The sequence below is a fragment of the Labrus bergylta genome, chromosome 16, assembly GCF_963930695.1.
Source record: "Labrus bergylta chromosome 16, fLabBer1.1, whole genome shotgun sequence".
Classification (NCBI taxonomy): domain Eukaryota; kingdom Metazoa; phylum Chordata; class Actinopteri; order Labriformes; family Labridae; genus Labrus; species Labrus bergylta.
The window spans coordinates 2,520,446-2,535,030 of record NC_089210.1 but is presented as its reverse complement, the minus strand read 5'-3'; the positions used below and the strand labels follow the sequence as shown (position 1 = coordinate 2,535,030).

General features: G+C 38.1%; 1 protein-coding gene across 1 annotated transcript; it reads right to left on the bottom strand.

The window, feature by feature from the left end:
* Positions 1–2,806: 2,806 nt before the first annotated feature.
* desi1a (desumoylating isopeptidase 1a) lies at positions 2,807–7,675 on the bottom strand. The gene is made up of 6 exons (XM_020656328.3): positions 7,468–7,675; positions 7,156–7,177; positions 6,610–6,679; positions 4,984–5,093; positions 4,527–4,649; positions 2,807–3,963 (listed from the first exon to the last, which is right to left on the bottom strand). The coding sequence occupies exons 1-6, from the start codon at positions 7,556–7,558 to the stop codon at positions 3,873–3,875; spliced, it is 507 nt and encodes a 168-aa protein (XP_020511984.1). The 5' UTR covers positions 7,559–7,675; the 3' UTR covers positions 2,807–3,872.
* Positions 7,676–14,585: the final 6,910 nt, after the last annotated feature.

Sequence of the window (14,585 nt, the reverse complement as noted above, 5' to 3'; positions counted from 1 at the left end):
ATTCATGGACATTTTTAGTTGTGTCTCTGATTCATGGCTGTAAATATGTCTCAAATAGTTGTAATGGTGTGTGTTATATATTCACTTCTTGTGTTTTGTGATGCCTTTATTATTCGTTGGGAGTATGAATTGACCAGGTGGGAATTTAGTTTTTAACAAAGTTTTCTAATCTAACCTAATTTAATCTGAATGTATGATAACGCTGAGTGATAAATCCTGTCACTGTCAAGAAAAAGTTAAAACAACATCATGTCAGAAGTGTGTTTTTAGTTTGGAGTATTGCCATAACATGAATCTGGAGTTTAATTAAGTCATTTTCTTTTAAACTTTTTTTTTAATTTAAATTGATTTCTCGCATCCAATGCATGTAGACGTTTATTTTAAAACGTAAATATATTTTAAAGAATCCATAAAACATTATACTAAATTTGAACATTAAACAGTAAATTAACCATTCATGACTCTAAGAAAACAACTTAATTTGCTAGTTTAGAGTTTTTTATTCTTGCTAATTTATATCTTTTGTTAGGTTCGTGTGTTTCCTTTCGGTGCTGGATAAATGAAGTTGAGATTTTGTTTTTCGTTCAGTTGATTTCTCTGTCAGAGGTCTCAGGACAAACTTCAGCACCACGGACAGCTCCGACTGTGAACCAGCACACAGCTCAGCAGCGACACCCAGCGGTCAGACCACAGAATACACCCACAGAAGGGTGGCTCTGTGCTGAATATTATCCTGTATACAAAAGAAAAAACAACTTTATTTTAGCTTTTTCTGAATTCCTTGGCACATTTCCATAAAAAAAAAAAAAAAAAAAAATCTTTATGAATCTGTTTAATTGTAAAAAAATATCCCAGAGTTACTTTTACTGTGGATACTGTTGGCCTAAACTAAGCACTATATTAAAATGTTTAATCAAATTAATCTCAGATTTTATGATTGCTATAAAAACGGTTTAAATGTAATTTAAATGAATTTTGTCCCTCATTTGTTGCCGTTGTCATTGTTGTTATGTGTTCTGTTTGGTCTTGACCTCAGTGTTCTCTGTGAACCATCAGAGAACATCAAATGTTAAATTGAATAAAAAAGTCATGCTAGGCCACATGCTAATAGACGGTGAGGAGTAGCAGCATCAGCAGCAGCATCCTCTGTTTCCATGGCGACCGCTTTCACCCTCTGCGTGGTGGTTGTGTTTTCTTGGCTCTGCCGTTTGTTGTTTTCCTGCCGCTTCTCGGCCTGCCGCCCAGACACACTCGTTCGGCTCTGCTTGTTGCTGAAATGAAAATACCCCCACTGGTCAGGTCACGTTCACTGGCTGGAAAATGACAACAGGACGGAGCTTTGTTTCGACTCTCTGCAGGGAGTCGTTCCTTCATTACAGGGATGGATGGACGAACGGCTCAGCAAGAGTGAAACAAAGCAGATTATGTGATATTTGTTTCAATATGTTACATAAGCGAGAGACTGACTGTCTTTTATAAAAGTTTTATTGAGTCTGTTTTTTGTATTGCTGCATGAACTTAACCAATAAGAACAGACTTGGGATAAACTGTTTCTTCTTTTAGCTTTCAGGGAGGCAGTAGCTCAGTCTGAAGGGACTTAAGGTTGGGAAGCGGAGGGTCGCTGGTTGAAGTCCAGGTGTGGACCAAAGTATAGAAGTTGGTCTGGATGATGTAAAGGTTTCAGGTCACTTCCAGAGTACTGCCGAGGTGTCCTTGAGCAAAGCTCCGGACCCAAAAAAGCTTTGGTGTGCTCCCTCTTTAGCAGCTCGACTCTGACATCTCTCCTCTAATGTCCAAAGGTACTGTTTGTACACGCGTCTAATTCAGGCCTGTGTTTGTGAGCGGCATGTCTCTAAATAACAAAGTGTAAAACCAGAATTTCCCCTCATAATTAATTATTAAATGCAAACATAAGTAAGTGCAAGTCTTTTTTTCTGATGTGTAAAACTACTCCTGCAGGTAAAGACAAATCTAACAATGGTTTATATTTTCAGGAGCTTCAGATGCATCCTGAGAGAACATATACATAATGTAGTGTTAGGAGTTCTGTACTAAATATACATGTAGTATATCTGAGAGAAATATTTGGCTCCCTTGGCGTTCGTCTGACTCCTCTTTCAATACGATGAGTCATACACCTTTGGGGAAGTTTGTTCAGCACCCTCTCTCTCATCTCATCTCCTCTCTCTCCTCTCCTCTTCTCCTCTCCTTTCCTCTTCTCCTCTCCTTTCCTCTCCTCTTTCTTTTTTTCCAGTCCTGAGTAATTCATCTCGAGGATATCTTCTTAGTTTTCTTCTTTGTTCCTTGCCTTCACTATCTCCTAGCTTCATGCTGAGTTCTCCTCCAATGTTTGTTATCTCAGCCTCACAGCCTCTTTATTTTCTTCTCTATCGATCTACCTTCCTGTCTCTTGGGTCTCTACCTCCACTGCAGTTTCCCCTCCCCCTCCCTTTCTGTTTGGTTTGGACTCCCTCTTCCAGATACATATCAGTCTGTCTCTGTTCTGCTCGTGGAGCTTATTAGAAACATGCAGAGGTTTTTTAGGTCGGGTACAATCACTTCTATCTGAACCACTTCTCTTGACCGCTTCCATCGCTGCAACACCTGTTGACCTGATAACTGCTCTCATATCTGACAAACTGAGGGGCGTCCAAAACGGCCGTGTGGTGGTGTTTTTTCTATGTTGATCCACAGAGCCGTTTTCTGCGCCTCGTCTCAATCCCTCAGAAAATGTAACAAGTAGCAGAAAGCTCGAGACAAACAGAACGATGATGACACATAAAAAGTCTCCATCATCAACACAGTGTATGGTATAAACATGTATTTTAATTTAACCTCTTTTACAAGAACACATGGCCAAGATACCGGCATAAAAAGGTGCAAATAAAATCATACAAAATAAGACAACAGGTTATACCATATTGAAACAGAAAACAACATGAGGTTCAAAAAAAAAGGAAGCTTGAACACAGACATGGAAAAGAACAGAGTCATATTCAGAGTTAATATTAAAATATTAAAGATATCAGAATATTTCTGGTTGCAGAGTATTTTTACAGAACTCTTTAGGGAACATGGGCAAGAAAAAAAAAAGTCTGTGAGTTTCTTCTTCACGTTGAAAACTTAGAAATAATCCTGTAGGCTCGAGAAATGTTCCCGCGCTCGCATTAAAGTTTTTCACTTGCAGGCCAGATTCTTATGGGGAAAGAGAACGTTTTCTGCATGCATGAAAAATCACAGATATTTCTCCTGCCCATGTCTCCTTAGGAGCTCTGCAAGATCAAACATAAAATAACAGTAGAGGAGCATTTTCCCTAAGAACAGAAGTTATTAAACAAGCTGTATGCACTTATGTCTCAGAGGTATTTTGATGTTGCAGGTGGTTCAGTAACAGCGATCAGGTAAAACTGGTTAAAATGTGCAATATTTCTATGCTGTGGCGTGACATTACACATTCTCACTAAAGGTAAATAATGCGTCTGACTTTCCGAGGATGGATTTCTAAGAATAACACATTCATCAAAGTCAGTAATAGCTATTTTAACATCTGGTTATGCTGGTAGACTATGATATTGCAACGCTCTTTCCGGGGATTTTTCATGTGATGGACCCTCAAATGTAATCCCCCTACATAGTATTTACAAACCTACTGCCTTTGTAAGAGGGAAACTATCATTAAACCATGAACTGTAAGGACTAACAGGTCAGCTAAAGCTCCATAGACTACCTGCAGCTTCAGTGCTTATGTGCCATCTGTTCACTGAAAGGATGAGAGAAAAAGAAAATAATTCAGGATCTTCTGGTTGACTGATGACGATGAAGGTGTTCTTCTGAGCGCTCTGTGACTCCCCCCCCCCCCCCACCCTCTCAGTTTACATGTTTCTCCCCCCGTTGATGACGTTTCCCCCTGGAGGGGCGATGTGGATCGAGTCCAAGATGGGCCGCAGTATCTGTCCGAACGGCCTGTAGAGGTAAGGAGGAGACAGGATTGTTTTTTTTTTTTTAAAACTGGAATAACAACAACAACAAAATGATGGCACATATTTCAGACAAGTTGCAGCATGTATCTGCTAGGAAGACTTTTAGATTTCAATCCAATACTAGTTTGAATCACAGGAACTCAATGACTGTTTTGTTGCCATGGCAACAAAAATATAAGTCCTAAGAACCCAATATGGAGTCATTTCTTGTTTTCAGATATCAAAAAATTTGCTCAAATACATTGGCAACATTTCAATGTAAACAATAGGACATGGAGTGAAATAGCCTGAGCCCACCCGAGCCCTTCCAGAGAGGGGGCGTGGTCAGACACAACTCATTTACATATTTAAAGGTACAGACACAGAAACAGCCTGTTCTGAGCAGGGCTGAAATAGAGGTGTTTATAGACATGATCAAATACAGGATCAGAGTGGATTTAGAACAAGAAACTTCACACACATGTTTAGAGGAGCTCTGACAGTTTTTCTGAAATTAGTATAACGTATTATAATGTGACCTTTAAATGCTTTAGGTTAACAACTCACGTCGAGAGGACTTCAGAGGGCAGGTCGGTGATGTAAGATGGAATGCTCCGGCCCGTCAGGAACTGAGCCACCTCGTTAGTGAAGGTGTTGCAGTTGTGCTCAAACAGACGATACCTGTCACCTCTGAAACAACAGAAGAAGAATTCAAATCAGATACCAGCCTACTAGAAATATGAAAAGTAAGTGACATGTGAAGATAGGTGAACATCTTCATGTTCTGCAGTAAACTAGAAGCTCAGTCTGTAGGAAGCGGGTCACCAGTTCAAGCCCCGATGTGTGGATGAAGTCTGGCAACGGGTCTGGTAAAGAGAGGAGCCAGATCACTTCCTGACTTTGAGCGTGACGCTGAACTGCTCTGGCGCTCTTTCCTGTGCAGCCTCTCACTCTATCCATTAGTGCATTAGTGCGTCTGCTTTGAGACGTGTGTTTGAGGGAGGAGAATAATATTTAACTCCACCTGTATGTGCTTTCTCCCAGGGACGAGAGGTACTCCATGAAGATCTCGTCAGACACCTCGGTCTCGCCCAGCTCCACCACCGTGTCCGGATGTCCCAGCATCGTTCCACCCTGAAAAACACACAACAGAAAACTCTCACTAAATCTACAAATGTACTCAAATAATAACCAAACTCATTCATGAAAGTTGCTTTTCGACCTCTTACTCTGAAAAACCGGTAATATAGGATGAGCTAAGGGGCCGTGCAGTATGTTAATATCTCACATCTGTCTATCTAAATCTTGTTTCTCCTCAGTTAAATGAAATAAAAATTGTTATGACAGTTATGTAAGTTATCTTTTGCATCATAAAGGTGTTTTTTGTTGTCTTTGTTATATCTTAAAATGAGACAGTTAACAGTCATTGTTGATATAACTGTGATTACGACTTTGAACACTGGGTGAAATCTTGTTTTATGGTACATAAAGCCTCCATAAAACAAGGCACCAGGTGATTATTACTGTATGTAATATCATTATTATTTATGTATATGTAACACCAGGTGTGCATACAATACCACCTGGTTACAGGGAACCAATTTGGTGGCTTGAGTCAGAATGATTTATGATATCATTTCTGGAGTGGCCCACATGGAGCTCTGACATATGCAGGGGTAGTGTGACGTTTGTGGGCACACACACAAATGAATTGATTTTTCAACCCCCACTAATTATATGTAGGTAACACGATTTGGCAACATAAAAATCTTCTTAGCTTGATTTTTTTAGGGACTCAAAAACAAAGGTGAGCAAAGTCAGACTTTTAGTACTTAGAAAATTGCATGCAAACTTCTTGCACGCTGTCCAAATTGCAAAAATTCATTTATTGACAATTAAATCCATTCCAACTCAGACAGTGAGCACAAGTTTTTCTTTGGAAATGTTAATGGAAAGAGCAAAGAATGCAAAGTTACTACATTAACTCATAATAAAAACAATTACCAGCAGCCAGAATAATCGATTGTATGTAAGTCCCGCCCCTGATTAGAACAATAGCCAATCAGAGATCTAGATTTTGCCTTACAGGACAGTAAAGAGTATCTGAATCTGAATAAAGCTCAACAGTGAACCTCTCTGTCTCAATGTGGGAAAAAAGGGCACTGAGGTTTATTTTGAGTCCATCCCACACACGCTCTCCTGCTTCCATATACACCAACCAGTGCACCAAAGAACCCACGCAATATTGTAATTGTTGAGTAACTTTTTATTTGAAGAAAAAAAAATACAAGTGGTTAATAAATGACTTGACTGTTTTTAAAAAAAGGGTTGCGAGACAGGCGGCTAACACACTGCGGATGTGGGGATTTTTAGACAACAGTTATTGAATGAGTAACACCTGCCTCAGGGAAATAAAGGACAGGTAATTAAAACAGATTTAATCCATCAGAAAAATAAACCTGAGATCAGGTACATGCATGTGAATTACACCAAGACGTCCTCTAATAAGACTTTACCAAACACACAGTGCATGGATGACAGATTTAATTTAAGCCGTACTGAGGACTGACAGCAGGAGAACAAAATCTGTCTGCAGACATTTTCTTCATTAGCTTGTTTGATAAGAAATAGTCAAAAGTCTAAGACTTACCGGTGAACAGCTCGAGATCCCCTCGCCTCCAAAGAAGAACTCATCTCCGTATGCGACTATAGCCGTGTGCCTGAGGAGAAAAATAAAGCACAAAATAATGAAAGAGAAGAAGGATTCAGCAGGACAGATATTACAAAAAGCAACGTAACAGCAGCACACAAATAAAGCAAATATGACAACAAATAAAGAACAATACAACCTTACACTGTCTCTTCTATAGTATAACTCTGTGATTACCTAAAATGTCAAGACATTTCTTTGGTAAAACCTCAAAATAGAACCAGTAGGCCTACATCACTGCCAAAAGAGATGAGGGGAAAGAATTAAAGACAATTCCAGCAGATGTGTTTGAGCCTTTGTGTGATCTTAATTAGATTTGTAACTGTCCCTTTTTTGTTTTTTTAATTATCTGGAAGTAGAAATAGGTCAAAGGCCGCCTACATCTGCTGGATACACACATTCAATTAGTTTCGATTATTCAGATGGTCGCAGGTCAGATGAGTCAGTTGTCAACAAAAAAACAAAAAGCAGAAAGGTGATACATACCAGATCCCCTCCAGTTGTTTTCCTGTAACAAGACACAAGAGACAGAAGCAGATTCTGTGTAAACCAGTTTACAAGAGGAGCACATAGAAAGAAAGAAAAAACACCCACCCCCGTTCATCGTTAGGATAAATCAGTCACGATTAATCATTTATCTTAATTATAAATACTGAAAAAAATGACGTAATCAAAGACAAGTGCACTATAAGGTGAAATGCATAAAAGCCAGTGCGGTTAAAGCATCTGCACCTGATATTTATTATTAACACTCATTTGTCCCCAAGGCCAGCAGGCTGCATCGGATTTTATACTTACCTAACATGATGGGACTGAGGCTGCGGGCCATTCCTCTCGATAAATCATAAATATATAGTTGGACATTGTATCGAGTAGCATTCTTATCCATAACGGAAAACCCCACAGGAGCTTAATTTTATTCTCTATTTGGCTTGGCTAAGCTACAGATAAGAGATATTTAACGCCACAGCTGACAGGGAGGTTCTCTGTGAGTGATGTCATCACGTCTGAAAGAACGTTCAACCTTTCCGATTCGATCGCCTTCAGAATAAAAGCTTTGTCATGCGGCGTGAATAAGACATGAAAAGGTTTTTACGCTTTATTTTGAAGGAAGGTGGTGTTTTCTTTTCCCCTTGCTGTCACCAAATTATTTGAGTAATCCACCTGATAACGGTTTTTTATTTACGTGCGCTAGTAAAAAAAAAAAAAAGAAACTTTTTACGAAGAAATTAGGAGCATACTGCTCAATTCATCCAGCTGACGAATGACCATCTGTTCACTGGAGCCAAACATACTGCCAGCTTTGCTTGGAGGAAAACGATGGGTTATATTATCATCATTTGACCATCTTGTACTTAAGGCTATAATTAGTCCTCATCCTATTTCAAGCCCACAATAATAAGACACTCAGTAAATGCTGTCACATGGATGCAAACTGTTGACTTTTCTTTTTTTTTTTTTTAATCCAAAATAAATTATTATTTTTGAGGGATGTGTGTCAATTCCTAACCCTGTGTTAACATGATTTCCCTTTTCTGTTGTTTTTTCTCTAATAAGAACTATTTTGGAGACCATGGGCCGGGCTGGCAGTGTGTCACCTTTACAGGCAAAATAAAACAAATGGGACAATCTTAAAAAGAAATGCAAAGTATGTCATTTGTGCATTCAAATATATAAATATATTCATACAAATTAATAAACTGACTTTTTCTAACATTCGCGTTGCTGCTGCTGCTGCTGCTGCTGCTGCTCCTGTTGTTGTTGTTGTTGTTGTCACCTACCATGATTGATTTCCTCTGCCTTAGGATGGCAAGTGTCCAGGGTCAGGAGAGAGCGTGAGTGGGAAACCCACTGCCGCAACTTGGCCCTGGTTTGTCCTCATGGATGAGGTGTTGGGACAGAGACATTCCACCTCACCCCCTGTCCTAATTGCCTCCATCCCTGAAGACACACCTGGGCCAAGCGAGGCAGTGGGTGACCAGGAGGAGGAGAGGTCGGGGAGAGAGGAAAGAGAGGGAAGCCAGGCAGGAGGAAAGAGAAAGAGAGAGAGGGACAATCATGATGAACTGATGCAATTAATCAGAGAGGACATGCGGTTCCAGAGGGAGGCAGCAGAGAAGAGGACACAGGAGAGCAAGGCGCAGATGGAGAGGATGTTCTCCCTGCTGGAGCGTTTGATAGAAAAATGATGTAAATAAAATATTTGAATTAAAATAGAAATCGTTCATTTTCTTACTTCATTGTTATGTTTGCTATGTTTAGTGTTACTTTAATATACTTTTTAATTAATGAAAATCATTTAAATTGAATTCAGATATCAACTGGTTCTACTATTATCTTATTGTTGATTTTATGCTAATCTAATATACCAATCCATAAAATTAATATAAATTGAACACATTTGGTTAATTTAAATAATGTTGTTTATTTTGTTTACCTGGACTATGTATGAATTCTCTACAGGTGCAAACTAAATCACAAGAAAATAATCTGACCTTCAACGCTGTCACACACGCTGCTTTTCCTCCCTCAAGAAAATATTTAGACTGCACACTATTTACTGTACTGCCAGCTACCTACCTTAGAGACCAGAAAATAACCAGACCTGTTTGAATATTTAAAATTATAAATAAAATTCTGTGACTAAATCCACAGAAAACTACAGTCCCAGTGATTAATGAGTATCAAGGAGCCACTGCTAGTAGTTTCTCACAGGAAAGAAAGGTAAGAATATCAGTAGAAGAGTAAATCGGAAGCAACTGCGCTTTCACTTCAACCAATCCTCATAGCTTCATTACACCAAAATACCTCCAGTTAGTCTGATGGAACTAAGAAAAATGACTAAAACCTAATGTTAGTGTCAGTATGAAGAGTATTATTACAACCCTGCTTCACAGTATACACAAAATGTAACCTCTATTGTGTAGATTATCAAAATGAACTAGTATAGCTATAATGAAAACAACGAGCAGAAATCAAATTAAACTTTGATTTATTAAAAGAAAACAGAGGTAAAGACTATTTACATTTATTTAAAATCTATCTATCATATTGTATATTTAAATCTGGGTATTTACATTTGATTTGATTTTTTTTTTTAAAGGGAGTTCCTGCTGTACTGCAGGATAAACCTGCTGTTCAAATCGGGGATGAACGCACTTCCTGGTTCCTGCAGGCTGACTCACAGCTGACAACGGACTCAACTTCACCGACTCCAGGGCTTCTCAAACTGGGGCCCGCGGACCTCCTGGAGCCCCGCTATAAATGACTCAACAGTTTTCTCGTGATTTCAGCCCACTAGTGTTTTTTTCAGCTGCCTTTCTGACGACCCTCATGATTCAAAGAGGGTGGGTCCTCCTTCAACAAGAAGTCAAAATGTACATTTAAAGTCACAGTGACGGATAAAATAATAAATGTAGGCCTATGTACGGTGAAGTTCTGAAGAACTTTTATTTAGTTGGAATGGACTTCAAATCATTTTGTTACATAACATTAGGTTTACTTCATGTTTTTGACTTGATCTTACATAATAATAATAATAATAATACATTTAGATGGAAAAGGTGTACTTAATATAATTAATTGATGTCAACATGTCATTGTTTTATTCCCTTTTATCTTTGATGGTCTTACTTTTTTCACATTCGTTTATTGTTCATTTCTATCATTTGTGACTCTTCATTTATTTTCTCTTTAATTTAATTTTCAATTGTTAAGCAATGTGGGACCCTGTTTTAAAAAATGCTTTATAAAGTTTATTAAATATAATATTATATTTTGCACATGCTGCCTTCAAAGACATAAATATTGTGGTAATTAATAGAACTCCTCAGACTCTTGTCTGAGTGTACACATGTTGTAACTGCAGCGAATAGAAGAAGTCAATGATATCAGGTTATATAGATCTAAATACAAAACAGGGATAGTGTTGTACTGTCGTGCAGCCAACAGGTGGCACTGTTCTCCATTTCTCTGCTCTCAGACTGACGTCACCTTCATCACAGACACGTGTCATTATTCAAAACAACAAATAAATAAATATAAAGAAATCTAAATAAATAATATCTTCAGAATCAATACAGGCTAAATCGATTAATTTTAAAATTGTATTTTATAATTCCAATGTGTAGTTATAATAAATTCTCTCGATGTGGTTGCTTAGTAACCATGGGATGGAATTGACAGGTACATTCGATTTGAACCCTCGCTTTGATGACGTCAAAGAACGGTCAAAACCGAGGTTATGAAGAGAGACTGTTTGAGTCATTAGAGTTATTCACTTTAACAAGTGGATCATCATTGTCTCGCTCCGCTCCGCCCCATCGAGACTCAGTTTGAGATTTCATCATAGAACACTCGAAAGCATTCTGATATGATTCAAAAATCTGTAGCGAGACAGTGATCAACAAATTATATAACCAACAGCAACAGCCCTCTGACTCATGGGGGGAAAAACAGTCTCGTAATGAACACAAGCCAACAAACCATTCTACTGTAAATCACACATTACAAATACTAAGAAACACAACAGCTGCTTTTTAAAGCATTAAACAGCTCAATATCTTCAGTTTATCGAGTACCACAAAGCATGCTGGGAAGTGACAGAACGTTGTACAGTACAAGTGTCCAAGAAAAAAACTCGGAGGTCTTCGTGTTTATAACTTTTTTATTAACAAACCTTTATTGACAATTATGAGAGCAACACGACACGAGAGCAGAGTCAGTAGGTCTACGTCTTCATGTGCTTTGAATGAGTCCATTTATTGTGTTAGAAAACGCGGTTTGGAGGACATTTATTATTACATATAGCACTCAACCAGGGCCGAACTGGCCTAAACGCTCTGCGCATGCTCCACTTTTCCCGCGCATAACGTGTCGTGAGAGACGAGCAGCTCTGATCAAATGACAAACAACACAAACGGGTGCTGAACATAGGCCGCATCCATATGCGGGAATGGGCGGGACTTAACTCCGCCCATTCAGCTCGACGTCAGCAGTCCACTTGACAGCATAGCTAACAGCTAGGCTGCTATCATCAACTATTCCTGCTCGTCCTGAGAAAACTCTACAAACAGTAAGTTAACATTTAACTTTTCTACAACACAGTTAAAACTAATTATATTCAACCCAAATATGTAATTAAAGTCTTAAAACTACACTTTGTTAAATATACAACTATGGTTATTAGTTATTTGTCAGAGCAGTTAGACTTTGTCAGTGTTAGCAGAGAAATACATTCACAAAGTTTTATCCATAAACTGTAAATAAATATGAGACATCCAGAAGAAATCAATATTACAAAGCATACAGTTCATGTTACTGTTCTGACAAAAAGAGGAATGTCTGAGTCTTATATTTACTGATGTCAACAGCGATGAGGTGAACATGGCAAATGAAAAATAATTATTTAGTATTTATTATAAGACATTTGTTTTCTATTGAACCTGTGAAGTCATGGAGTCTGTGGACAGTGTCAGCTTCACACCAAAAACTTTAAGTATTAGAAAAAATAGTGTTTAAGACTGGCATCTATTATGATGAGTTGCAGCTACCTTGTTCAATATTATTCCTTCAGATGTGGCTCATAACAAAAAAACAGCCTGAGCTGTCACATGTAGTTAACTGTACATGTTGTGTTGTCTGAGGCATTAATTGAACACCTTTGTATTTCTCCTATAGACACAGTGTGGATTATTGGTGACTGGTCCGTCGAGGTGCCCAGAGAGCTGCAGAGACAGAGGAAGAAACCTGAGCCTCAACAACATCTGTGTTTGTTGGTTCTTCTGGGGTGGACTTCAGTTTCTTCTCTTCAACAGCTCGCTGTGAGGGAGGTCTCCCCCGGATGGCCTGAGTGATGTCACCCACAGGCTGAGAGCTGAGGCGGGTTTTAAACCTTTTGACAAACCGTTACACCGCGCCCACCTGTCAATCAGGTCAGCTACACGCCTTATTGTGAATAACTCTTATCCTTCATCAAATCAAAACTGATGAGTCATCAAAACATTCACCCCCCGTACAGTGTGTGTCCATCGAGACATGAGCTAATCAGATCTATTTGTTTGTTTTGTACCAAGCTGTAAACATGTTCATCTCTGCTATAAAAACAGACTTTTTTTAATGTTGTTTTTCAGATTAAATAAATATTTCTATATAAATGCACTCCTTTATGTCTACTTATGTGTATACATTTCAGATTTTAAAAGGACAAGACTAAAATGTGCATTAATGCTCAACTCAATAGCTTAGGGAAGGAAGTCTACTTTTACACAACTTTTTATTCTTTTGATAAATACTAATGTAGTTCATTTCTGAAAGTGGGATGGAACAGAGTCATGGCAAAAATATGCCCTTAAACACAGCCCCATTCTTAAATCAAGATACATGGAGAGTAAATAAGATCAATAACTTGTGAATAAAAACAGTTCAAAATGATTTAGAAATGTAGACTTATCAGATCAATATCACATAATATCAACTTCTCCCATCTAAACTGGACAAAGGGTTTAAAATAGGAAGAAAATGGTTTGATTGCAAGTTGTTTGGAGGAGATCTAGTTTTATTTGAACAGCTGAAGCATGAATACAGTCTTCCAAGGTGCAAACCCTCCTCCTCCTCCTGAAGCCTGTGGAGCTCCTTCATGTACTGCTGTCCTATCTGCTGGCCATCTTCTCTCAGCAGAACTTCGACTGTTGAAAAGTCATTCAGAAGAAGCTCGAGCATGTGACATGGATCCAGGAGAACATGGACTTTTAGTGAGGGGTCTTCAGGATGGAAAAGAAAGAGAGAAAATATCAGTTATTCATTAAATCATTTTGTTTGTTCTCATCTATTTTTCTGTATTCATCTGTGTGTAAGAGCACATTTATAAATTCAACAGTGTACTACCCAGACAACAAAGGTCCAGTATTCAGGTAATCAACATCTATTCAAAGTTAAGAAGATAAACCTTCTTGTAATCATTCTGTTTTCAGCTCTCTCACTCACACAATGATATTCCACATCAAATGGTCTCAGATTTTGTGTGAGGAAAAATTAAGCAGTTTATTGTGGATAGTACTTCATCTTAACATGAAACAAATATAACCTGAATTATTTAAATCATTAACAGGTCCCGAGACCGGAGGTTGCCCCTTGGTGCTGAAGCTTTATTAACTGAGAAAGATACACATATTACTCATCTTCAGAAAAGTCATATATTCCCAACAACTAGATCTTATTTAAATGAATTCTGATTTTGGCTAAATATTTCTTATATGCGATGAAATGGCTCAGCAAAGCACCCTCCTTTTAGTTTGAAAATATCTATCCACTGTTGAAAATCTAAAGATCACAAATCAGAAATTTATAAAAGAATATCTCCAAATTAGCAGACTCCTCCTGTTTTGTTTGTTTTTCTATTATTCAATATTGATATTTGTTCAATTTGTATACTTGTTTATTTTTAATTCTGTACTACAGTAGACGTGGGAAGTTATCTTGTGTGCACATTAAAATGATCTTGTGGTAATAAGTTATCTAATGCAGACAAGGTGGATGATAATATGAGCACACAAGATAATGTATATGTTTTACCTTTGGGACTTTAAAGGCAGGGTTGGTCATTGGTAGACGAAGCACTGTAATAAATAACTGTATATGAAGGTATGTGGCACGCTCTCAAGATGACTCTAATGTTTCCGCCTGAGTGAAGTAATAAAAAGACAAAGCTGCATTTAGGAACAGATGGTATTTTATTGAGGTGATTTTTGTCTCTACAGCTCCTGATTAAATCTTTATGGTGAACTCTGAACCTAAACGCTGCACGTTAAAATATCAAATGTAAAAAACATCACTTTTTACAGAGTACAAGAAAAACTAAGCAGGTGTCAAACATATATTATGTCGATGAGAACCAAAGACGACAGCTTCAGTGTTTC

Coding starts and splice junctions, on each gene's coding strand:
- desi1a (XM_020656328.3), bottom strand. CDS start 7,558: ATGGATAAGAATGCTACTCGATACAATGTCCAACTATATATTTATGAT. Junction 4,650..4,983: donor CTGGGAGAAAGCACATACAG/GTGGAGTTAAAT, acceptor CTGTTGTTTCAG/AGGTGACAGGTATCGTCTGT. Junction 3,964..4,526: donor CCCTCTGAAGTCCTCTCGAC/GTGAGTTGTTAA, acceptor TTACCTCTACAG/GCCGTTCGGACAGATACTGC.